General features: G+C 35.6%; 1 protein-coding gene, 1 long non-coding RNA gene and 1 pseudogene across 2 annotated transcripts; 2 read left to right on the top strand and 1 right to left on the bottom strand.

Annotated features, from left to right (window-relative positions):
• Positions 1-4481: 4481 nt before the first annotated feature.
• On the bottom strand, positions 4482-14006 carry LOC113728969 (putative disease resistance RPP13-like protein 1; annotated as a pseudogene).
• Positions 14007-18262: 4256 nt separating this feature from the next.
• Positions 18263-19499, top strand: LOC113732407 (uncharacterized). Its single transcript, XR_011840715.1, has 2 exons — positions 18263-18378; positions 18805-19499. It is a non-coding gene; the product is annotated as an uncharacterized lncRNA (long non-coding RNA).
• A 142-nt stretch (positions 19500-19641) lies between these two features.
• LOC140003722 (basic leucine zipper 23-like) lies at positions 19642-21076 on the top strand. Its single transcript, XM_072080376.1, has one exon. It carries the CDS (start codon positions 19820-19822, stop codon positions 20615-20617), a length of 798 nt encoding a protein of 265 aa, XP_071936477.1. The 5' UTR covers positions 19642-19819; the 3' UTR covers positions 20618-21076.
• Positions 21077-24666: the final 3590 nt, after the last annotated feature.

Here is a 24666-nt window from a genome sequence, read left to right as displayed (position 1 = left end):
CAAGTAACAAGTAAAAAAGAAAGGAACTTGTGACATAATAATCAAGAATAAAGCGAGGGAGGAATAATGGCAACAAAAAAAAAAGGTTCTTCAGCAAAATCATTGCAATTTGGAGGGTGATCAGCAATTTTAAAACACTAATTATGGATCCACTTTCCTTTTTTTAATTTGCTTATAGAATGTCCTTAAGGTACTAAATAAAGAAAAACTATGTAATATATAAACAAAAGATTTACAAGTTATTTTTTTTCTTTGATGGGGAGTCGACATGACAATAACTAGATTAATAAGGGAATAAAAACTGAAAGAGCATTACTTTGGGATTATTTTTCGAAAAGTAGATTAGTGTAGCCAAAAACTCATCCAAGGGTCATAGTTTGGAGCAAATACATACCATAACATGATTCTTAGTTCTCCTCATCACATATATTGCTACAGAATTCCACTCGCCAAGGGAACAACCAACAAGCGGCCACGGAAACACGGCGATGAGATGCATTCAGATGCGCTCCAATAGAAGTGACCAGGTGCGCAATTTGCTAATGTTTTTTTGTTTTTAATCCATTAGCGAAGTGGTGGTGTCAACGATCAGCTTGTGTTGACACTTGACACTGAAACTTAAACTTCTGATAATCCTAAAGTGAAAATTTGTCATGCATTTTATGTGTAAATCTCCATTTCTTTCCTGATACTAGGCATCCTAGAAACGCCATTCTAGTCCTGCATTCTCGTTTGGGCTACAACCCACATTGTCTGACTTTATTATTGTTTTAACAGTAATTCCCTTAACTAATACTGTGAATTCTATTTCAGTGTAGTCTGCTCGAAATGCTACTTATTAGTTAATACTACTAGTTATTTTCTTTCCTACGTTAGCTAGCTCTCATTTTCTTCTTTATCGGGCTGAAATATTGGGATCTCTTAGGTTTTACCAAAGCCAAGCAAGAGAATCTAGAGGATTGGTCAAAAAAGAAATACTACTACTGAGACAAAAAACCAAAACAAAAAATTAGTAGTGGAGTACGTAGGTGGAGAGTTGAGTGAGAGTCAATCAAGTCTTCTCATGCTTGCTGGAAAAAGTTATGCTTCATTTGACTCGAAAGATGGAAAGCAACTAACTTTAGTTCTCTGGCCGGATGCAAATATGAAATCTCATCTCTGTTAGAATCCATATTTTGTGTTGGTATGCAAAATTTTCTAATAACAAGACTCGATTTCTTTAACAGCTAGATCATCATATACTTGCCACTACGACTTTAGAAGCAATTGGTGGCTTATGGTTCTCAACTCGGAAACTGGAACTTCATCCTGCCATACGCTCCTTGATTGGAAGTATAGTAGGCATGACTGCTCTCCAGGTGTGTCCTACTAAGTTCTAACAATCCTCATTGGCGAGTTTTATCACAATTGTCTGGCCAGTTCCTTGGCATGATTGCCTTTGTCAGACATGCATAAATGATTTTACATTTATGTGTTAAATAAAATTTGCTCCATCGGCAGGTCACTTTGAGAGTATCAACTCTTCTGTCATTCGTACCTGTGTCATCTGGCAGTTGGCATAGCTCATCAAGCTGGAGCTCTAACGCTTCTAAGTATGATGCTTCTGCTCAATCACACCATACGTCGGCCGATGTCACTTCTAAAGACTCTGTCTCCTGTTGTAAAAACAGCCACCTAGATGATCGTCAGGACAATGTGTAGTAGACGGCAGATTATTTTCAGCTTCCGATATTTAGATTACTTAAAAAAAAAACTGCAAATGAGAGTTCTGAATGTAGCTGTTGTATGGAAGAAAGGTTTGGTGCAAGCCTCTCTTGCAGCGGCAATTTCTGTCAATCAGTGGGAATGCTCATTATTTTAGAACCATTGTGGTATTTTCTTTTTCTTTTTTTTTTGTCACTTTTAGGAATTAACCTCTTAAAGCTGCGCAGAGTTTTTGCCCCAAAAATACGTAGCAATGTAGAGTTTTACGCCAAAAATATGCAGCCATGTAGTACACGAGGATTAATAATGGGATCTGCCGATAATTATCAGATTACGAAATTAGTCGGACTACCCGTGGAGGATTTGTAGTGATTTTCATTTGATGATACACAAATGTTTATTTTGGCATCCCAATGTAACATAGTTGGTAATAAGCCAGGAATTAGAAATAGCTCGAAGTTTTATGTCCAATGAAATTTACAAGTTTGTCTTCAAAGTGAGAAAAAAAAAATTGGGATGAAAAAACTATAAGTTCTCATCAATTATGTTGATTAATTCTTACGGAATGATATGAAACCTTAAAGGCTATAAGATAATAATTGAAAAAAAAAACTCAAAAGAAAATAAGAAAGCGAAAAGTTAAATCATCTATAAATTGAACATTGAATTGGGTGGTAAAATCAATTTAACATTCTCAGGTACCATGTTCCTCGGTGGGTAGTGCACCCGTTTGATTAAGTGATAATCCTGTCCCTATCCGTCTCCCGTAGGTTCAGTTGGATCTCCCTCCGTAGTTAGATTAGGATATAAATACAAAAATGATGATTGACAAAAAAAATTAAAAAATTTAAAAAATGCAGGGTTTATCAATTATACCCTCAACTCTCTCGTCTCTCTTCAATGGCGGCCAGTAGTCACATTCAAGGTATGTACGACATCGCATTGAAGCCTTAGCTACTGCGGTCACTTCTCAAGGAATACATCCCGGACGAAAAACACCCATCAGAAACCTTTCAGACCTCTCTCACGTTGTCTCTGCCATCAAAACTCATTGTCTCCTCTCGGAATGAGCCCTATCTTCCACCGACCAAAAGCTCATTGACAGATGGAACAGACTGATGCCCCAAATTCACCACCTTCATGCTCATTTCTTTCGGAAGGAGAATCACCATGAGGAAGCTTTTCAAATGCTGGATGGGTAGAGGTCCCAGAGGATTCTTTATCACTGCTGGTATATTTTCCAAGGTCATTGACATCTGTTTCATCACCATTTGCTAACCACCTTTCGTACAGATCATCATCCCCAGACTCTGGCTGAGAAGGCTCCTTTCCTAGTGTGCTAAAATGAAATGAAGTGTTCTTTCTGTGATCTGCGAAGTGTACGTCTGGAAGGTTGAGGCTAGCACTACCATAATGGTCAACTGCCGATTGAAGATCTATAAATGGAAGGGCCCTAGGATGTATGAGAACTTCCAAGGTCAAAAGAGCATGACAGCAATATTCAGAAATTTTTGTTCCAGATTCTCGACTGCCTGCAGTCACCAGATCACATAAATCTATGAGCAAGAAGCTGAGAAAAGTAGACTTTTTCAATTCTATTAACTTAAAAAAAAAAAAAAAAAAGGTTCAAGTAGCTCTGCAGAAGAACCTCTTACAAATACCGTTATTCACTTATTCCTTCCATATCTTACAGAACTTACATACATAAGAAAAGTAGGTTTCACAAACATAAGGAAATTACGCCATAACTAGCCAAGATAGTAGTACTGAATGATCCAAAAGAAGCACTTGCATGAGTAGTTAGGGATATCATAGCCTAAGGAGCTTTTATTTACTATTTTCTTGCATAAGTTTAGCATAGTTTTATCTCTTTTAATTCATTGATCGTCTAAATAATAGAAAAGTTTTAGTAGTGCCCATAATTGTCCGATCTTTCTCGTGAGATCGACTCGATATATGCCCTAAACTGTTAGTTGACCTGTATACTTGCAGTCAAAATAGGTGTAAATTGGATTTAAACTTGTACTTATATTAAAATTCCCGTCAAGTTTTTGTTACTGTAGCGATTTGATATATGTTAGTTAAAAAGGTGATTGAAAAATGTGTTCATGAAAAATGTGATTGGAAAACGGGTGTAGTTGATTCACGGAAAAAGGTAATTGTTCAAAGAAAAATTGCTGTCCAAACAAGGCCTAAGACTTCCAATGACAAAATCCTAAAGAAAGCATTCCTCCATTCCTTTCATCAGTGTATACTCTGATAATCTTATTCTTGAAGGGTCCAAATTAAAACCAATTTTCTTCCATCTATCAGTCATGTTGCAGGCAATTCATGTGCCTTCTCTTCCTGAAAAGAATTTTGACTTTTGGAACAATTCGACTTTCAAGTCTTGATCTTTCCACGCACGTGCAGGAGCAAAAGAAATTAAAAAAAAAATTCTTGATCTTCTAGAATTCCAAAAGATGCCTAATCTTGATCATGTAACACGGCAGGAGTTTTACCCTTTATACATAATCAGTGGAAACTTTTAGACTTTTGGTTAAAGAAATTCATTACATGATACAAAGTAAGGATATGGTAGAATTGAAGACACTGTTGGCACAAGACTTTACCATCATATTAGATACAACATTAATTTATGTAGTGTTTGCATGTGCTCTTTGTCTAATTGGAAGAATTATATGCTTAATAAGATTCTTGCATGCAATCTAATACTGGAAATTTGGTTAATAGGGGCTAAATCAGGTATCATAAAAAAAGAAAGAAACACCAACACATTAGGAAAATGAGAAGATTACGGTCCGTAACTTGGTTGCAAGTGACGGACACAATCAGACCGCGGATTATATTCAATGAAAAAGGCATACCAGTTTGTCTGACAACGATGCCTCAATTAAGATAAATCAAATTTGTCCAGTGCAATGGCTACCTACATTGACTAGGTAGCTGGTTCCAAATGAAAACATGCTGCCCATTCAAGGAAAGTGAAGCCAAGGGATCTGCTACCGAATTTGGTCCTCGAAAGACATGAGCAACTGACACATGAAGCTGTTACAGAAGAGATCGAAATTTTGCCAACATATTGCATAAAGGCCATTTTGCACCCACCGAATAACTAAGATGCACTCGAATTTGCGAATCAGCGTCCAGACATTTCTCTAGAAAAATTCCAACTCCACGTGTTTTACCAAAATCAGAAACCATTCAAAACATGAGTTTACAGCTGCAGATCTACACAGCAGAAATAGCTACCTCGAGCGCTACCAAGCTCCCCCCTCTTCACCTGAAACAAACGAAGGGACCCGCTGCTGCCCTCAGAGCCATTGCATTAGTTGCAGAAAAGGTTGGAATCTTAATTTCCTTTTGAAGTTTCATAATCTGATTTGCGTTTAGTTCTTTAACTCCAATCTCCATTTCTTAGTGGATGTGATAGTGGTAGTGATAGTGATGATTTGAAGTTTTTCTCTGATGAATGCAGATACAATCATGTTAATACTTCCCAAATTCACTTCAGTGATGTGATAGAAACAAAAATATGCCAGGAGTATTCAAAACTAAAATTGAAACCAAATAAGAAATGCAATGGAAATTGCACATTGCGCCCGTATTGTTAATTGCATAAAAGGAAAAGTTTTTCCATGATCTAATCTAAAAAGTGACTAGGAAGGAATGAACTGAAAAAGGAGGGCGAATGTCACCTCAAATGTTGAAAAATTCTTGAACATGTAATTTGCAAATGCAAGGCAAGAAGTATGATGTGGCTAGCACTTTTTCGATAGGATCCTTGGAGTAGGCAAATCCTATGTTTTGCAAAGTTGGCCATGAACATGAAGAAAAATTCTGAAAGAGAAACAAGAACTAAAGAGTAAGTTGACAAAATTATTATCAAGAAGCTGGGATCATATGCACAACAAATGATGCTCCCGTGATTTGAGGCACTGGAGCATTCCTAGAAAATGAATCTAACAGAAGAACGTACCTTTACACCCCCAAGGTCAAGCTCTTGCGACTGACAAGCAAGATTCAATATAGAATTAGCTCACTATTGAAAGCTATGCAGTTTATATCAGAAACCTTGGGGCCATTCTTTCCCCTCCTTTCTCTTATTATATGGTAATTTGGACAATGAAAACCATATTTTTCATGCATAGTGGAAGCAGGGGAGGACACCAACAACTCTTTTTTTAGCGACTAGAGCTAAGAGCAGTCAGTAATTTCCATATCTTCAAGATAGATGAAGTGTTGAAGACACTTGTAGGTCATTGTTCTTCAGCTCTTATGCTGCTCCAAGTGAAAGATGGTGAGGGTGAAAGACAGGAGCCAGTATTATGGAAGTGACTTTTTTTTTTCAGTGCCACTAATATTGCAGTCTGACCAAGAAGGGAAACTCTGCAATATCCTCCATCAAAAGGATATGGTTGCAGTCTGGAGGCAACACCTAGCTCAAAAGCTCTCAGTTACATGATGCTGCCACATTTTTCAACATAAAGATGCGAGGAGGGCTTGCATTTTTCCAAGCAGCGAACTAAGCTCCTTGCAATACGTACTTCTGAAAAGAGGCATTAAATGATCATGGTCTCAATTCTACAAAGAATTGTAAACAATGATTTGTCTTTCAAATTTTTACATAATTCCTATGTAGAAAGTAGGAAGAGAAAGAGCAGGAAAGGCAACCACGGATGATCCCCCACTTACTGGTGAGCAAATGCCATCTTTGAGTATCAACTCTTTTTCAAGAAGCGTGCTTGAATTACAGAAATTCATTCCAATTCATCAAAGGTCTATAGGGATATATGAAAATATTTACAATGAATACAAAGTGCAACATACCTAGAATATCTTGTTGCATAGGATAATATGAAAACATCAGAAGTGGAGCAGAGCATTAGAGTGGATTATGCAGCAAATACATAACTAAAGAAGCTATACCAGAGATAGAGTGCAGTCAATTGTACTCCATGAAGAACAACATACAAGGGGAAGAGATATTAGAAACCACTTCAAATTAGTTGCCTTTTTTCTTTTTCAGAAAAAATGATTATGCAGTAGTTATTGCTTCCTTTCTGTTTTTTATTACTAAGGGCTAAAATAAGTGAGCAGTTTGAATTTATTCACCTTTCTGTTTATTCAGAATTGTTGATGGTTATTGTCAAAAATGTACTCATCTGATGTTTATACCCTTTTTGAGTAGAAAGATCTTAGAAAGTTGAAATTTAGACATCAGCTAGACAAATACAAGGTGAAGATAAAAATGAAATTAAGTCATAATTGTCATCAGCACAAATATCCATCACTGGTTTTCTGCTCATTTTGTTTTTGCACCCCTTTCTACTCTCCAAATTAATTTGATGAACTCTTCATCTATTTAGGATCAAACACAAAGAAATATCCAGCAATGGTGCCTTATACATATCTAATGCTACCACGTCAAAAAGGGTCAATACCATTGAAACCAACAACGGGCACCTAAGCCTGGTGAGCTTCTGATTCACACTACTTTTCATATGAATAGAAATATTATTTTTATGTGTACCTTGAATTGCTTGAATAACACAGCATAAATCCCATTAGCTGTGTTATCTCTCATCTCATGTCTAAACTAGTGATTCCCAACCAACATACAACACCCAAGTCTAGACTATATTTTGAGGGGGATATGCAATTCTAGATCTAAAAACCTTACCATAATGCAATGAATAATGACAGCATGATGTTGTGGCCTGAAAAACATATATGCATGACAGGTTCTAGCTTGCGATATTCTGGTTGATGGTTTCCACATTGGTCTGTTTGCTGTATGAAAAACCAAGGAAGTTAAAGATATGTGGAAGTAAACTGCATCTTACCATAAAAAATTGTTCAATTAACCTCAAAATAAAAATGAAATTTGCAAAAGAAAGTGCTGGAATAGTTTAAAATAGGCATAATAGGTATGGAAGTATTTAGTTTAGTGAAATCTTAGAGAAGATGTCCTACAATAGCATAATGATAAAGAAAGAAATTCAGGAAATTCAGGAATTAACAGAAAAAGGAAAATAACAAACCTTCAAAGATGCCATCAAGAACAAATACTCGTATAGAATGGGTGCATAACAGTTCCCCTAATAGGAATTGAATATAATATGTGAAATATTTACATTACATTGTACTGTGTAGTGTTCAAAACAATTTTAAGAGTTACCATAACTATGGCATAGAGGAAGAACAGATCTTGATGTTAGGGAAACAAACTAAAATGCCAATGAACCAAAAATAATAATAATTGTAATGTAAACTGAAAGTGCATGACTGATCGCAAGGTAAGTTTATCATCGACATGCTTGAAATATGAGCTACCTTGTTCTAATCTTCTTCCTTTCTCTACACTAAAAATAATGTCAACAACTTTGCAATGGCCGTCATTCTATAAATATTAATCTATTGCAAAGATGGAGGTCACCACCCCCATTTTGCAATGGCTGAAGATAGAGCAATGATGGTCCTTAAAGTATTGAGAAAGGTGTATCACCTCGATTGGGAGAGAGCAACCCACGTCCTGGCAGATACATCAAATTTTGACAAGATTAGAGTACTTTAAAATTGCTCTTGAAGAAGCAAATTGTGTTCGATTATAGTTTAAAGCAGAATTAAAGGATTATAAAACAATTACATTAACAAGTCAGGCAAAATAAGCTTATAGCTTCAAACAAAAAATTATTGAGTGTATCAAAGAAAGCACAGAAAACATTAAGAAAGTTTAAGAACAGCCTAATTATTGTAGGTTTTCGTTCTCCATCAGCAGTTACCAAGGAAAACATTTGTCTGCCTAAATTTGTGGCCTACATGACTAGGGTGCAGAAATAAACCAAAAGCATGGGCTCTTATTTAAGAAAAAAAAAAGCTGAAAAAGTAATACAAATGGTGAAATCTGTAGCTAGAAAGTAATATATTATGAGATTGTTACACTAGTAAAGGCTATTGCCTCAACTGTCCTTTCAGCACATCCTAGTTATTCACAGCAGGCAATTCGCACTGCAATCACAACAAAAGATGCGCTAATTACTTGTCATTTTGCCTTTTGAGGTTTCAGAGTATTCCAAGAGAATAATATATATGAAGGAAAGAAAAAAATTGAAAAACAAACATGTACCTTTAATTATATAAATAGATGATGATGAAGGTCTTGTAACTTTTGGAGGCAAGCCCTCACCTGTGATCGGTGTCATCATCAAGGAACTAGCTCGTCATCGATTACCAGGCAAGGGATGTGAGCAATCTTGGGCCAGTCTTGTCCTTTATCCCATTCTAGCCTTGGTTTCAACATTGGGCAATCTGAGATATCTAGTGTGGTGAGAGAGGCAGGTAGTCCCTCTTCTGGTAGGGATTGGAGTCTATGGCAGAAGCCGATTACTAGGTGTTGGATGGAGGTGAGGTGTCGAAGACCTGAATAGTTTAGCACTTTTAGATTCTGAAGGGATTGCAACAAGAGAGCTTCAAGTGTGCAAGGCAGCTGCTAGTCCTTCTCTGGAAATGACTCTACTCCATCCTTGATATCCACAATCCACAAGTCTGTGAGATAAGGGAGTTTCTCCAGACCCCACTCTTTCCGGCGACTCGTGAGCTTTTTGCATCTCAAGATCTTAAGGGATTGTAGGCTGGAGGGCAAGCCCCCTTCTCAAAAGCACTCAATTTTTGGACAATTTTCTAGATGCAGATATCGAAGAGATGGGAGAAGGGATTCCATCCGTTGCGACAGCGCCTTGAGCTTCTCACAATCCTGGATAAAAATCTCCGTTGGATTGGGGGCTGCCAATCCTCCCTCTAGAAAAGACAACAAATTATCGCAATTGATGATGTCTAAAAATTGCAATGATGCCATCACACTACTAGCAGAATTTGTTGTACTACTCACGATCCCAGATGCAGCAGGAATTGAGAGCACCTCAATACTCTTGCAATCGATAATAGAAAGACCTTTTAGCTTGGGAAACGATGCAAGCCGCTCGACTTTGAGAGAATCACAATTTTCTAATCTCAAGTAGTCCAAGGTCCCATCCTCCTCCGAGCTTTCACTCTCTAATTCCAAATTGTAATTGTAACATTCAAGTGATTTAAGTGAGGCAGGTAGTCTACTCACGTGCAAGGGTAAAAGTGACTCGCAATCATCAATTGTCAATTTCTCAAGCCTAGAAAATTGGTTGAGTCGCAGGGGCAACGCTCTCAAATTTTTTAGCGCTGAAATCCTCAATTGACAAAGAGACGAGAGTTTTGGTTGAATCTCTTCATTGAAGATGCTCAATCGACCATCGGGACTCACAAGATTGCTGCAGTTAGATATCTCAAAGCTTTGCAGTAATGAAAGTTGTTGGGGAAGTTCTCCAATTAGTTTGGGATAATCAATTATACTAAACTCTTCGAGTCTATTGAAAACTTCACCTTCTGGTATGTGCCATCTCTCCGACTTTGGCAGCTTATTAATTCTCAATTTTTTTAGAGATTGGAATGGTTTGGTTGCACTGACATCTCCATAAAAATCTTGTGTCAAGGCTGATATACGATGCATTCCAACAATTTCAAGTGATTGCAAGAACCTTAACTGCCCAAGTGTAGGCAAGGAATGACAATATTCACAACTAGAAAGACTCAAGGATTCCAAACGGCTTAATGAAGGGTTGACTAGCCAATTTGGAAATGTTATCCCACAGTATCCTTCGATTTTAAGATACTTAATACTTGAATGAGGCCGTAGTTTATCAAGGACATCCCTTGCAACTTGTGAATTGTTAGCATCACCGTTCCACTTGAGAGTTAACTTTTCAAGGTTTTTCTTGCCTTCCATGTTCGCTAAGGATGCATCCATACCGCTAGAAATATTTTCCAGCCCAGAAAGGAATAGCTTACCACGTAGCATAGGCAGCTTGCCTAACTCCTTAATTGTCAAACCATTGTCTTTGCCAAGACTCGAAGGTTTATTAGTCTACCCTGTTAGGTCTAGTCCCAGAAAATTAACTAACGAGAACAATAGGGTTCTTGCCAACTCAATAATGACAATAACAAAATAAATAAATCAAATAGAGAAACACGAAATTTACGTGGTTCAGTCCAATTTACCTACGTCCACGAGCGAAGGGGTAGCAGATTTATTATGACAGAAAGAGAGTACAAAAGAGAGAGTACAAAACCCTAGAAAATAATTTCCAAGTCCAAAAGACACCTAAAATTGAAAACACAAAAGAGGCTAAATAGCACTAAATGCTTAATGGTCCAAAGACCAATGACTTGCTCTTTTGGTTTGATGCCAAACCAAAACTCCTCTCAGATTGGGGCGCGGGCCCCCAAAACTCTCTTAGACTGATGCACATTGCACTCGGGCTGGTGCCCTTAGCACAATTAAACTCACTTAACTCCACTATATTTATAACCACTAAAAGGAAATACTTCTTTATAAAAGTTCCGATGTGGGATACAAAGACACACTCAACAAATCTCCACCTTGGCATGTATCCAACATCGGTAAATAGTAGATAAATAGCAAACAAACTCCACCTTCTTCATAAAGTTCCAACGGATCTCAACGAACCACAAAAGTCCCAACGAACCACAACGAGCCACCAACAAATCAAGATGCAAAAGCCTCAACAGGTTCCAACAGGTCAAAACTCACAAAAGGTTCAACAGATCCCAACGGGTTAAAAATCACGAACATAGTAATCTTGCTCCATCTTCTTCTCAAAACCCTTAACGAGTTCCAACAGGCCAATTAACTCTTCTTCAAAATCCAACCGAACTCCAATGAAAATTTTTTTTCTTCACTCTCTGTAGCACCCAAAACTTGTTATTGTCATCAAGAACCCAAAATCTGACCATGACCCAAAACCTGAAGCTCTGATACCAATTTGTTAAGCTGGTCCCAGGAAATTAACTAACGAGAACAATAGGGTTCTTGCCAACTCAATAATGACAATAACAAAATAAATAAATTAAACAGAGAAACACGAAATTTACGTGGTTCGGTTCAATTTACCTACGTCCATGGGCGAAGGGATAGCAGATTTACTATGACAGACAGAGAGTACAAAAGAGAGAGTATAAAACCTTAGGAAATAATTTCCAAGTCCAAAAGACACCTAAAATTGAAAACACAAAAGAGCCTAAATAACACTAAATGCTTAATGGCCCAAAAGCCCATGACTTGCTCTTTTGATTTGATGCCAAACTAAAACTCCTCTCAGATTGGGATGTGGGCCCCCAAAACTCTCTTGGACTGATGCACATGGCACTCGGGCTGGTGCCCTTAGCACAATTAAAAATGAGATACTTCTTTATAAAAGTTCCGTGAGATACAAAGACGCACTCAACATACCCATTTGTGGTGGCATTTTCTTCAATGGAGTTTCACTAATATCCAGGCAACACAAGTTAATCAACTTTCCTAGATTTGCCTGCAACTCTTCAAGTTCTTTGCACTTTGACAACAACAAAGTTTGTAGATTATAGAAACTACAAATCCACTTCGGTAGCTCCTTTATTTTTGTAGAAGAGAGATCCAGAAATTGAAGTTGTTTCAAACCACTACATGAGTTCGGTAACTTCACAATATTCTCATAATAGGACAAAGAAAGAACCCTTAAAGCCATGAATTGGGGCAAGGTATCCTCTAAGAATTTGTTGCTTAGAAAACACGTACGATCCAAATCTTGATCCATTCTCAATGGCAAGAATGTTCTTATATCCTTAGACCCCCTCGAGATTAAATTTATGAAAAGTGTCACACACACTAGGATAGTATGAAAAATGTCTTGCACCAGCTATTGTAGCATTGCCTTCCTGATGATCTTCCAACCCAAGGCAACATTTCCCAAAAACAAACCTAGCCAAATCGTTGACAAGGTCATGCATGGAGAAAGTATGGTCAGTTGACTGATGAAATAATGATCTCATTATCAGTTCATGAAAGCACTTCTCACCCTTTTTCTCAAATCTTTTTTCTTCTCCTGGATACCCTAGAAGATGAGAAGGAAGATGAATGTAGCTTAATCTCAATACTGGTGTGGGGCCATTTTGATTATCCATTTGAGTCCACTCTTCACTTATTAAAATTTTTTCCCACTCTTCCGGGGTTGTTCTGGAGCGCAAAATACCTGCAACTGTTTTCACAGCCAAAGGCAACCCTCCACACTTTTTCACAATTTTGTTTCCTATCAATTAGAGTTCTGCATTTTCATTGGCATCTCGATTTTCAATGCATGCTTCTTAAATAATGACGGGCAATCCTCCTCTGCTATCAAATCCAGATGATAAATTGACCTTTCTTTAGCCATCATTCTTGCAACATTCTGATCCCGTGTTGTAACAATGATCTTACTTCCACGTGATCCACCGTAGAAAGGGCTCCTTAAATTATCCCACTGATTGTAATTACTATTCCAAACATCATCCAAAACAAGAAGGAACTTTTTCTCAGTTAGGCCAGCTCGTAGCTTCCATTGAAGGGAGGACAAGTTATCACTGTCGACAAAAGAAATATCGAGTTCCCTTAGGAGTTCTTTTGATATCCTGGTAGCATCATATTCTTCTGATATGCTGAGCCATGCCCTAGTGGGAAAACTCACTTCCACCCTCAAATCTTTGTAAACTATTCGAGCCAAGGTGGTCTTGCAAAGCCCACCCATTCCAACTATTGGAACCACTATGATATTGTCTCCATTTGCATCCTCAGATAGCAACATTTGAATTAGCTTCTCTTTATCAGCATCTCTCCCAAAAATAGCAATCTCATCAACCAAAGGGGTTTCATGTTGTTGATGTGATTGTATTCTTGATTGAATGACTTGCAAACCCAAGGGATTAATTTGTTCTATATACCCCTCCAGGCCCTCCACTATTGTTTCTATCTCGGGCATGATCTTCCTAAGAAACTTATCACCCGAAGATGTACAAGGCAGAATCCTTTCAAAGCATAATCTTCTTAAGGCACTTTTCCAAGTGCTGGTAGTGCTTTGGTACTCAGTTTCTACCTTAATTCGCAGAGTTTGAGCGTTGATTCTGTCCAGTAAATCCTCTGCTTGATAAAATGTGTCATGAAGCTCTTCAAGCCATTTCTTGACCGATTGGTTCCGTATTTCCTTGTTCTCTGCATCATCAAGCACCGCTCCAACAGTGTGTAAGTTTCTCTTGAGCTTCGGGAGGAGATCATCATCAGCCGTCCTATTACGAAACAAATTCAGGAATTCAGGTCTGGCCATGCTATCAAATAGCACTTGAAGGAAAGCGGAGAGGAGTGAGCCCCCCACTAAGGCAGCAGCCATATCTCCAGGCGAAGATAAAATGAAAGAAACTTGCACAAGGAAAACAACGAGAGACAGAGACCTGCAATAAATGAGGATAATCAATTTTGTTTGGGAAAGTCAAGCTCAAAGAAAGAACATGAACATCAATTCGTTAGGTGTGGCTTTAGTTTAATTATAATGAATTGGTAAAAAAGTAAGCGGCAGCCATAAGTTGGGTTTTAAGTTGACAAAAGTTTTACAATTTTTCTGGGGCCAATTAATACGCTTAGTTTAGCATTTTGAGTCTCTATTTAAATGAAAATGAACTTTCAGACATCGGGGAACCTTTTTTTTTTTTTTTTGCCTTTCACATATTCTTTTCGTATATTTTTACATTTTCTTTATTGACAAAGATTTTTTATGAATTTTAAACTCAGTATAAAACTTGTTAAATGGACTAAAGACCAAATGAAACGGTTTAAAAAATGAGAATGGTTAGCACAAAACTTTTGCAACAATAGAAAGCAGAAGAAAATTGGAGAAAAAAAATGCAAGAAATACACTATTACTAGTAATTCCTCTTAGTTTGTAAGGTTGAAAGATGAACTAATCTACCCGATACTCGAATCGAGATTGGATTGGTAAGAGTTCATTCAAACTTAGTTCACTAATTAGTCAAGCCAGTTTGAATAGCATCTTATGTTCCATAACATTTAAATTCAATAAAAAAAAACAAGTTCAACAAATAAACAAACTAAATTTTAACAAAATTTTGACCTTATTAAAATAATCAAACAACTTTGAATACTAGAGTCTTCGACTTTATTGGACTTATTTACACCCATACCTTTTCGTGATTATTATTATTATTATTACCCGCTATGGTTTAAAATCCTATATTTAATTCGCTCATGATTTGGATTAAAATTTCACCGTCAATAGTAAAAAGCCAAAATCAAACTAATAAATTGACAAATTCAACCTTACACTACTTTTTTTTTCTTTTTTCCTTTTCTTTGTCTCTCTCTGTTTTTTTTTTTTTTGGAAATGAAGAGATGATTTTGAAAACCTACAAAATTTTAATTTTCTCCAAATACGAAAGAGATGGAAGAGAAATAAAAAAATAAATAAGAAACAAAAAAGATGGAAGGGAAATATAAAACAAATAGATAAGAAACAAAAAATATGAAATCTTTTTCCACAGCAAATATCATTATAGGTGTTCAAACCAAATCTTTAATGGTATTTTCTAGTTCTTATTTATCTATTTTTTATTTCAATTTCTCCTTTTTTATGTTTGGAGGGGAAAAAGGTAATGAAAGGATAAATTTGTCAATTTATTAATTTGAATTAACTTTTACTATTGATTGTCAGTTTTAATGGAAAACTATGATATTTTAATCTAAATTATAAGGAGATTATATATATATATATATATATATATATATATATATGTTTTTAAACCATAGGGGAGTTACGTGGTAAATCACGAAACCACAAGAAGGGAAAAAATAATTTATCCTTATTATTATTAGTTTAACTTTTTGTAATCATGTGTATAATCCAATAACAATTACATAAAAATCATCACATCACTATAGAAAAAGCAAGCTTCTGAAATGCAAGTTTTCTTAGTGAAAAAAGCAACGAAAGAGAAACAGGTACAAAAACCATTTGAGAACCAACCTTAGGTACCTTCCCTGCATTAAAGTAACAAAAGCAGAACAGGAATGCAAGTTTTTCCAACTAACTGGCAAAACGGAAAAAATAAAGAGAAAGAGAAAGAAGAAAATATGAAAAAGAAAAGTAATGGTGGGTGGTAGGGAAAGTAACCAATGATTCCCTCTGGTGGTGATGAAGAAAAGGACGAACCGACAAGAAATTGTCCCATGAGAAGATTAATTTAAAAAAAAAAAATGGCTACAGGACCTATAGTACTCTTTCAAGAAAAGATAAAGAGGGTTGCTTTGTTTTGCCAACTAATCAGCTAAGGATCGGTCTTTACCCTAAGTTCTCGATTCGAGTTGTACCCCCGGGAAATGCTTTCTGAACATAAATTGGAAGTGAGACAGATTTTACACCTAAGTGGATATATTTTAGGGATTAAATTGGAATAAATTTCATACTTTAGGGATTAAAATGAATAAGTTATATATTTTAGGGACTAAAGTATAACATTTTATAATTCAGGGACTAAAGTGCCCTATTTTAAAGTTTAAGAACCAAAGTGAAAACTTGGGTATAATTAAATGATACAAAGTGGAATTAACCCCATGATAATTTCTTCATTTTTTTTTATTAACAAAGGTTAAAATTAGTCAAAGTTAATATGATCATATCCCTCCCTAATAAATGAAGATACATGTCATGCATCCAGATGCGCACTACAAGAAATGAAGAGAGAATTCATTGGAGAGGAGCCAAATTCTTATAGGGTTTTCTTAAACCTTTAATGTGGGATTTGAATTTTGTAATTTGCAATTAACCCAAAGTGTCCCCACATAGTTACAAACGAATTTAACATTTTCAACCTATTAACGAATATAATTTGTTTATCCGCTGAACCTATACCAAAACAGTAAAGTGTACACAGCTCATCTTCCTTTCAAGTTCATGCAATCATTTGCTTGTTAATTTTCTTAAACTGATGAGTTGTCAGATGCCAAAAAAAGAAGTGGTGGGGTATTATTTACTTTGCAATATATTAATTTGAGGAGTTAACTAATCTACTAAAGCATGGAGATCTAGTGAAACTTTAATTGGAATTACTGACCAATGAAGCAATGCTGTTCATTTTTTTTTTTTTTGGCTTAAAAGAAAAGACACAGAGCCTTTTCACGAGTAATTTGAAGAATTAATGTGTAATTTACACGGTTTGAAAGCTAGTTCAAAAGACAAAGTGAATAGAGGAATTTCAATCCGTCTAATATCTTGGAAACTGCGTAGAAAAATATTAAAATAAAAGCCACATCTGGAAACGGCAAGGAAAAGACAATGAAATAAAACAACAGGGTCCATTATTAAGTCGATGAACCACAAATCAAGACTTCGTATCAGCACAAAGCTTGGCAACGATTGTCATATCGTAGCTGTTAGTATTTGTTGACAAATTTAAAAACATTTTAGGACTTTCGTTAATTTAAATTTAGCAATTGGTGCTATATTAGGTGATTGCGTATTTGATTGCCTTCTGGGTTATAAATAGGCTATTTTATAGTATTTTTCTATGAGATTTTTTTTTTTCTTATCTTTCTCATCTCTGCTTACACCCTTCACACCTTCAAGTGTTAGGTTTAAGATTCAAATTTTGAATCTAATAATGAGAAAAAGTCCAAGAGCCCTTCTCTGTTTATTAGACCGACTACACTGGTCAGAGTTTAAAGGACTTATTGATCACAATTTATGTGACATTCTTCATTGTTTTAGATCTAAAATTATTGTGATTTGATTTCTTTATTCCATCCCACATAATTAGTATTTGATTATAAAATTCCTTCAATTCTGTGATCATGCACAATATTAATATTAGAATTCTAAATTTTGAGATCTACAGCATTTCCTTTTCTTTCTAGTAACTCTTTTTTTTTTTTTTTCATTGGGCTTCTTTCTAATAACTCACACACTACATATTCAAGCTTAGGTATGGCAGAAATGATTAAACTTAGAAATGCAAAAATGAATTAGAAATAAATTGTCATTTTCTTTGTTAATAGAGGAATTTATAGATGCGATAAGGAAACAAATTTCAGGTTTTTTAAAATATTTTTTAAGTACAATGGGTGTGAAATTTAAGAAATAGAAAGAAAAAAAATGGAGATTTGAACTCAATACTTCTAGTTTCTAAGATTTCAATTCTAACCACTACATCAAAACATTCTTGACCAAAATACGTGTATCTTTTATGATATAAGCTTCAAAGTAAGAACTATAATAATAATATTTGTATATCACATTGATAAGTTAAAAGTTTTAAAGTAACTTGCCTAAACTTGAATTTAACGAATATTAGTACTTTTATGGTCACTATTCGACTTTAACGAGATTCAACTCGGGCTCCAACTCATCCAAGTAAGCAAAACTAACACGACTCGGCTACACTTAGTAGCGTACCAAGCTTGGAACAGGGTCCATTATTATTAACGAATTCATTTTCACACCTCATAGCTCTAGAGGCCTCCGGGATCATAGTTGGCCCACAGTCTCTTGAATTCCATCAGCCCAACCCATGTTCAGAAATGTACAGGACGTCGTCGTCTGGCAGTTCAACAAGTTGAAAATCTCTTCCTCTTTTGCTTTTTGTAAAGATCGGACAGAAATACGACAACTTCTGAACTACAAGAAGATGATGAAAGGGTACGCATGGGCTGTTTCGGCTGGATTCAATGCTGCTCTTACTGCCATTGCCGCCAAGCACTTTTCTTCCCAGGTGATTCTTGAGATATCCTCCAATAATCAACTAAATCATATCAGCAAGAAGAGGCGTTAATAGTTGTTAATAGAAAATGTATTCAGCATTAATGGCTTGAATTTGGTTAATTATCAAGAAATTCGTCTTATATTTAAGTTTGTTAACTTCCATGTTGATCTGGAATGAGAATCTGATTAGGTTGACGTCTATTTATCTCCTGATAAGAGATATGTCTTGTTGATTTGTAGTGAGAAATGAAAATTTGTTCTTCAGTTCTATCTAATATGTTTTAACTCTTTAGCCCCAGTATAAATGTGAATATCAATGTTATCTGGGTAATTGGTCATCCCATTTCGGCTGCATACTGTTTTATTTCAACTAGTTTATAAGAGGCACTCCTGCTTTGTGTATTCTAGAAGCCTAAATTTTCTACTATATGTTCAGTTGCCTCGAGCTGGAATTCCTTCTTTGAAGGCCCTGCTTCCTACTCGGATCAGCTCATGTATGCAAGTTGTCACGTTAAGGAATACCAGTGTTAGTTTGAGTGCCTAGTAATCTTGAGCAAAAGAGTACTTATTTTCCTTCCCAATATGAAGATTGAAATGTAATTAGCATAACACATTACACATGCCATGTCAAATTCAAACTCATCAACAAAAGTTAGAGATAAGCTAAAACTTATAATATTGCTTATGTTATTAGTTGCTGTTTATCATTACATACCTGAGAGCGTATCCATTCAGATCCAAATTCTGCTTATGGAATTTAGCAGGGAAGGAGTCAACCTTGATTATTTGTAGAAATCTTAATTTTCTGCTAGTATCTATCGTTTGCCTGCATGTGTTCATGAGGAACAGAGATACAAGAAAGTGTACAAGTTATCTGAGCGTGTCTCTCTTTTCTTCTCAGGAGATATCTAAATGTCTTTGCTGCGGGAGTACAAATAAAACCTATCTATAATCTATTATCACTCAACTGACTTGTTTTTGTTGTAATAATAGCTTGTTAGGTATGGCCTGGTCATAGTACTGAATGCTTTAATGTGGGGGTGTTATGTAAATAGCCTAAAAGCTCTATCATCTCTCCAAGCTACCGTTACAAACTTTGCAATGAACTTTCTATCTTCTGGATTGGCTGGATTCTTCCTCTTCAAAGAGGTGCTGCCGTTTCAGGTAATTAAGATGATTTTCAGAGGTCAAGACACCTGCACACTTCGACTTATTATGATAGCAAGATTTTCCCCAAATCCAGCCTTATCCATGGCTACATGCCATAGTTTTACTTAGTTGCTGCCATTGCAGCACTTCCTTTGTCCTTCTTAGACAGTGAAGTGATGGACTCAAAGTAGTAGTTTAGTTGAGTTTTGACTCTTATCTCATCTTTTTGTGCCAATGGCTGAACTTAGTAGTGTTTTACATGTTCATCCTAGTCTTTTTGTTTGTTGAGGAAATAAGATAGGATGGATGATAGAGAGGTAGAGCTATCACACCATGTCTTGGTTCCTAATTTCGATTCATCTAGCAGTGTTCAAGCATCAATCTCTGTGGATTCATTTCTTGATGAGTTGTTAAGAAATGGCCAAACATGTACTCACACCCATACTTGCAACCCTCCTGGCCCTGATGCTACACATACTCACACATGTTACCATACTCATACCCAAGTCATTCCATCTGAGAAAGTGGACAATCCTAGTGAGAAAGTAGATGGTCCTTGTGATAGTAGAAAGTCAACATCAAAGACTAGGAGGTCTTCTGGAAATAGAGAAGCTGTTAGGAAATATAGGGAGAAGAAAAAGGCACATACAGCTTACTTGGAAGAGGAAGCTAAGAAACTGAGACTGGTAAACCAACAGTTGATTAGGAAAGTGCAGAGGCAAGCTATTCTTGAAGCAGAAATCTCGAGGCTTAGAAGCCTTTTGCTCGATGTTAGAGGGAAGATTGATACTGAATTGGGTGCTTATCCCTTACGAAAGCAGTGTACTGCAAGCACTAAAGTTAAAGAAGGGGAGTCAGGGATGCAATATTCTGGTCTGGCAATGAAGCTTCAGTGTGAGAATGATTTAACTTGCTTCCATCCTCACGGGGATTCATCCATAGAGGATGGTGGTTTTGGTGGATGTGATAAAATGGGAGCTTCATCTTGGGAAGGAAACTGCCAGTTTGCAACTGTTGCTTGTAAAGCTAATGGACCTGCAGAAAGAAGTGGTATGGACTCCGTGGAAACAAGGCTTTCATCTGCATCTCAAGCAGAGTAATCAAGAGCCAAGGCAAGATATCAATTATGACCTTCCCGATCGTCAAGTCTTATAGAACTTCTGCTTTAGTTAAATTTATGATAGAACTATGCTAGGTTGGCTGGGGTAATACACATCTGAAGTACTGAACATTCCAAGAATATAGTCATAAATCAGGTTAACACTTTGTTCTATAGAGAAGTATGAACCTGTAGATATTTTTGTACTCAAAAGGGGAAAAAATGACCTCTATAGTATATGGTATCCTACATGTATGAGAGCACTGATTGATGTACATAAATCTCTATTTCACTAGTGCGGTTTTCAACATTTTGGTGGTTGTATAATAGCACCCCTGAGTAGCTCTCTATGTGGTGGGATTTCCGGTACACTACCAGAATACTTAATGGATGTTATCTTTTCTCTACGTTGGTGTAATTGTGATTTGATTGTATTATGCAAAGATTCTTTGATTAGGAATCTAGGTACCAATTGAAGTAGAAGCTCTTTTTCTTAACACTAGCAACTTTCTATCTGAAGTTTCCTTTTAGCACAGATTGGTGCTGGTTATGAAACTAGGACATTTGTATCTATAGAAGGGTTTTTGTGTAGCACAGATTGGTGCAGGTTATGAGACTAGGAAATTTGTATCTCTAGAAGACCATACAGATGACAAGCTTGATGGATAGGGTTAAGCATCCCAAATCTTTCCACTTTGCTGAATGTCAGTATTATTTAAGGACAGAGTATTCATTGGTCATTTCCTTTCCTTGCAAGGGTGGTTAATTACTCCAACATTTTTTTTTCTGATAAGTAAGTTTTCCATGAAGATTTTGAAGGTCAATGAACGCCTGAATTCTTGAACATTTAATCCTTCCCCATAATAGATGTTGATTAAACGCAAGATATTTACTTAAAATGTACAATGCCATCTTAACCATCTTGACCCATTCGAGTCTATATGGCACAAGTTCATGAGGTTACAAAATGGATAATCCTTTGAGGTAAACAATTTTCATTAACAAAAAAGATGTGTAGATTATACAAGGAACAAATCAAATCTGGTACTTCTGGACAAATGTTGAAGAGACGTCGAGAAAAGTAGTTGATTAAAACTGTGGACTGGACTAGGCGACGCAACGACTTATTTCGAGATAGAGAGCATTGCAGGGACCGGAATGTGGGCAATATTCATGCCATCAACATCCTGCTAAGTTTCCTTGGTGTAATTCAAGGTTTCATGCCTGTCACATAAATCATAAGAATGATGAGAAAAATATGTGCAGAATGCAGTTAGCTTATGATCAGATCATTCCATAGATTCTTTTGCAGGATTTTACCGTGTACTTGAGGGTCTTCAAGTGTGGTAGATCTTAGATTTCAGCCACAGAGGAAAGGAGGCAGCGACTCTTCTGAGAACAATTGGAGTTCTGTTCCCCCTCAATCTTGAAGGAAGATCTTGAAATTGCATCAAAGCAATTAACATGCCAGGGTGTATTCTATTGGTATTTTGAAGTGTAAGTGTAAGCATTGTTATGATCTTAGTTTTTGTTATTTCAATTATGCCCTTCTTAATTTGTGGTTAAAGTTTTATCTAATATTAATTGTGGGTGGCTTAGAAGAACAGAGTGGTTGATTATTAAGATCACTAAATTGCTTCATACCATATTGATTTAGAAAGAAACATCTCCTTAAGGTTATAAACAGTGAAATTATTTGAGAAACATTACTCGGATGAATTACATGAGTTGTACACATCCAATTCAAAAGGGAAAAATTTTTTCATGTTGTTCCGAATGGATTTCAATATGCAAAAAGTAATGGAACATTTATAATTGAAATAACAATATTGAATTGGAAAAATGAAAATCCAAAGTAGCACCATACAAGTTATTATTATGTTTAATATCAATACCTCAAAATAAGAAAAACTAAAAACTATTTATAAGATGATATAAAGTGAATAGCAAATGAATCAAGAAGTTGGAAACACAATTCAAATGATAACAAAGACGATTTCTAAATAATTGAAATCCCAATTCAAGTGATTGAAATCCAAGGGAAGGCAAACATATTGTTATTGGCAATAATATAGTAGTAATTTATTTGTATTGCTTTGAGTAAACCAAGTCCATCCATCAAGCCATGCAAAAACCATGTCTAATGATAAAACAAGAATGATAATAAGAGTAAACTTAAAATGAAGAATGATATCCTTTTTTTTGTGATGCCCAAAATACCCTTGGTTTCTAATGATTACACACACACACACATATATATATATATATATATATATATATATATATTGTATTACAATATTAGTGAATAATGGTAGCGGTTATGAATTTCATTTATGGTGACAATTGTAAATAGATAGATTTAGTGCATTCCAATAATTGACAATAATGATAGTGGTTATGTATTAAAAGCTGGCAATTGAAAAATAAAACACTCCAATATACTAAAAATTAAGATTAAAACTGTTAATTAGCCACAATTTGCATTCCGATTCCATGATCATCAAAAACAATGATGCTGAAACCAAAAAAATTGTGTTCGTGTGAAAAAGTATACTTGTTGCTTTTTCTTTGCATTGGATTATGCTAAAAAGTATGAATAAAAGCAAAGGAAAATGGAAAAATCCAACTATCTCTATCTATGAAATTTCAATTGTCATGAATCATTATACTCCATTATTGTCAAAAATAGCAATAAAAAGAATTCAATAATTTGTTTATACTCAATTCATACGTAATGATTGTGGTTTATAAAAAAAATTGAAACAATTGTAGTTTTATATGTAATAAAATCACTAATATACAATAAGTTTGGTAAATCATGATATTATCAATATTTGATGTGTTAGAGTTGAAGCTATAAATAAAAAAATCTTTGGTTCATGAATTCAAATTTTAATCCTAAGGGACATGTTAACTAATTGGAATGCTTTCTTTCTCTTTCTATTTAATCAAATTTTTAAAAATAATTTGTTAAAGAAAATAAATAACATAAAAATACTAAATTATCATATTGATGATCAAAATTTTACAAAAAAATCTTATTATTTAAAGAGTAATATATTTTAGAATATTATAATCACGTGCAAAGTAAGTATAGTATTTACTAGTTATGTAAATCTAAGAGTACTATAATGCTAAAAATCGAGGATGCAACTTCGACTTCTACGAGCTTTAAACTAGTTGTGAACTTTTAGGCTGACCACAGGTCCACAAAGGCTAGCCAGAATAGTGTTGGAGTTCCAGGAGATTAACCAGAATAGTGTTGGACCTTTTTAGCTGGTTATACAGAACACAAGCTTCATTTCCATGACAAAAAATTTCGAGTTGTACCTTGAAGGGGTTCAAGAGGTAATACAGATATTTTTAATCAGGACAGACGTTCATACATCACAAAGAGTAAATTATTCTTATTCTTAGCTATAGCACAGACATTCACCATAAAAGAGACATTGATTGAAGTACAGGAAAGCTCAGCATGTCTGAGACATCATGCTTCAGAAAGAGAACAAGTGTTTGCATCATAAAATTATTATGTTACCGTAAGTTAAAGAAATGCAATAAATCCAGTCTCTAAATGTGATTCCGAAATTGAATCGTTTTGAGAATGAAGCCACTGAAAGAAGGAACAATTCATCTTACTCACTGAGAAGTAGACAGCATTAATGTTCATCCAAGAACCACACAAATCCAACTACAAAAGCAGATTGCTTGTGGCAAGCATCAAACGAAAAACATATATCTGTATTTAAAGCCGTTAGTTGATCACCATATACAGAAGGCACACACTCAGCTTGAAATTTGAGTTAACAGAGTTCCAAAAAGCATGAGTAGAATAACGCACAGCCAACCATTTGGCTGTGTATTAAGAACGAACTAGCGTCACTGTTGATGAGCATATCTTTTGCTATGTTTAAAGAATCCAAGAAAGCTCAATTTTGAAGGCTGTAGTTTGTTTGCGTGCAATGATCCTTTCTTTTTGCTCCCCACCCATTACAGAGGAACTACTGCTACTAAAATATTAAATGTTCTACGGCTACTTTCAATTTAACC

Source organism: Coffea arabica, chromosome 2e, assembly GCF_036785885.1.
Source record: "Coffea arabica cultivar ET-39 chromosome 2e, Coffea Arabica ET-39 HiFi, whole genome shotgun sequence".
NCBI lineage: Eukaryota > Viridiplantae > Streptophyta > Magnoliopsida > Gentianales > Rubiaceae > Coffea > Coffea arabica.
The sequence above is the reverse complement of the archived record's forward strand: the minus strand, read 5'-3'. Positions and strand labels throughout refer to the sequence as shown.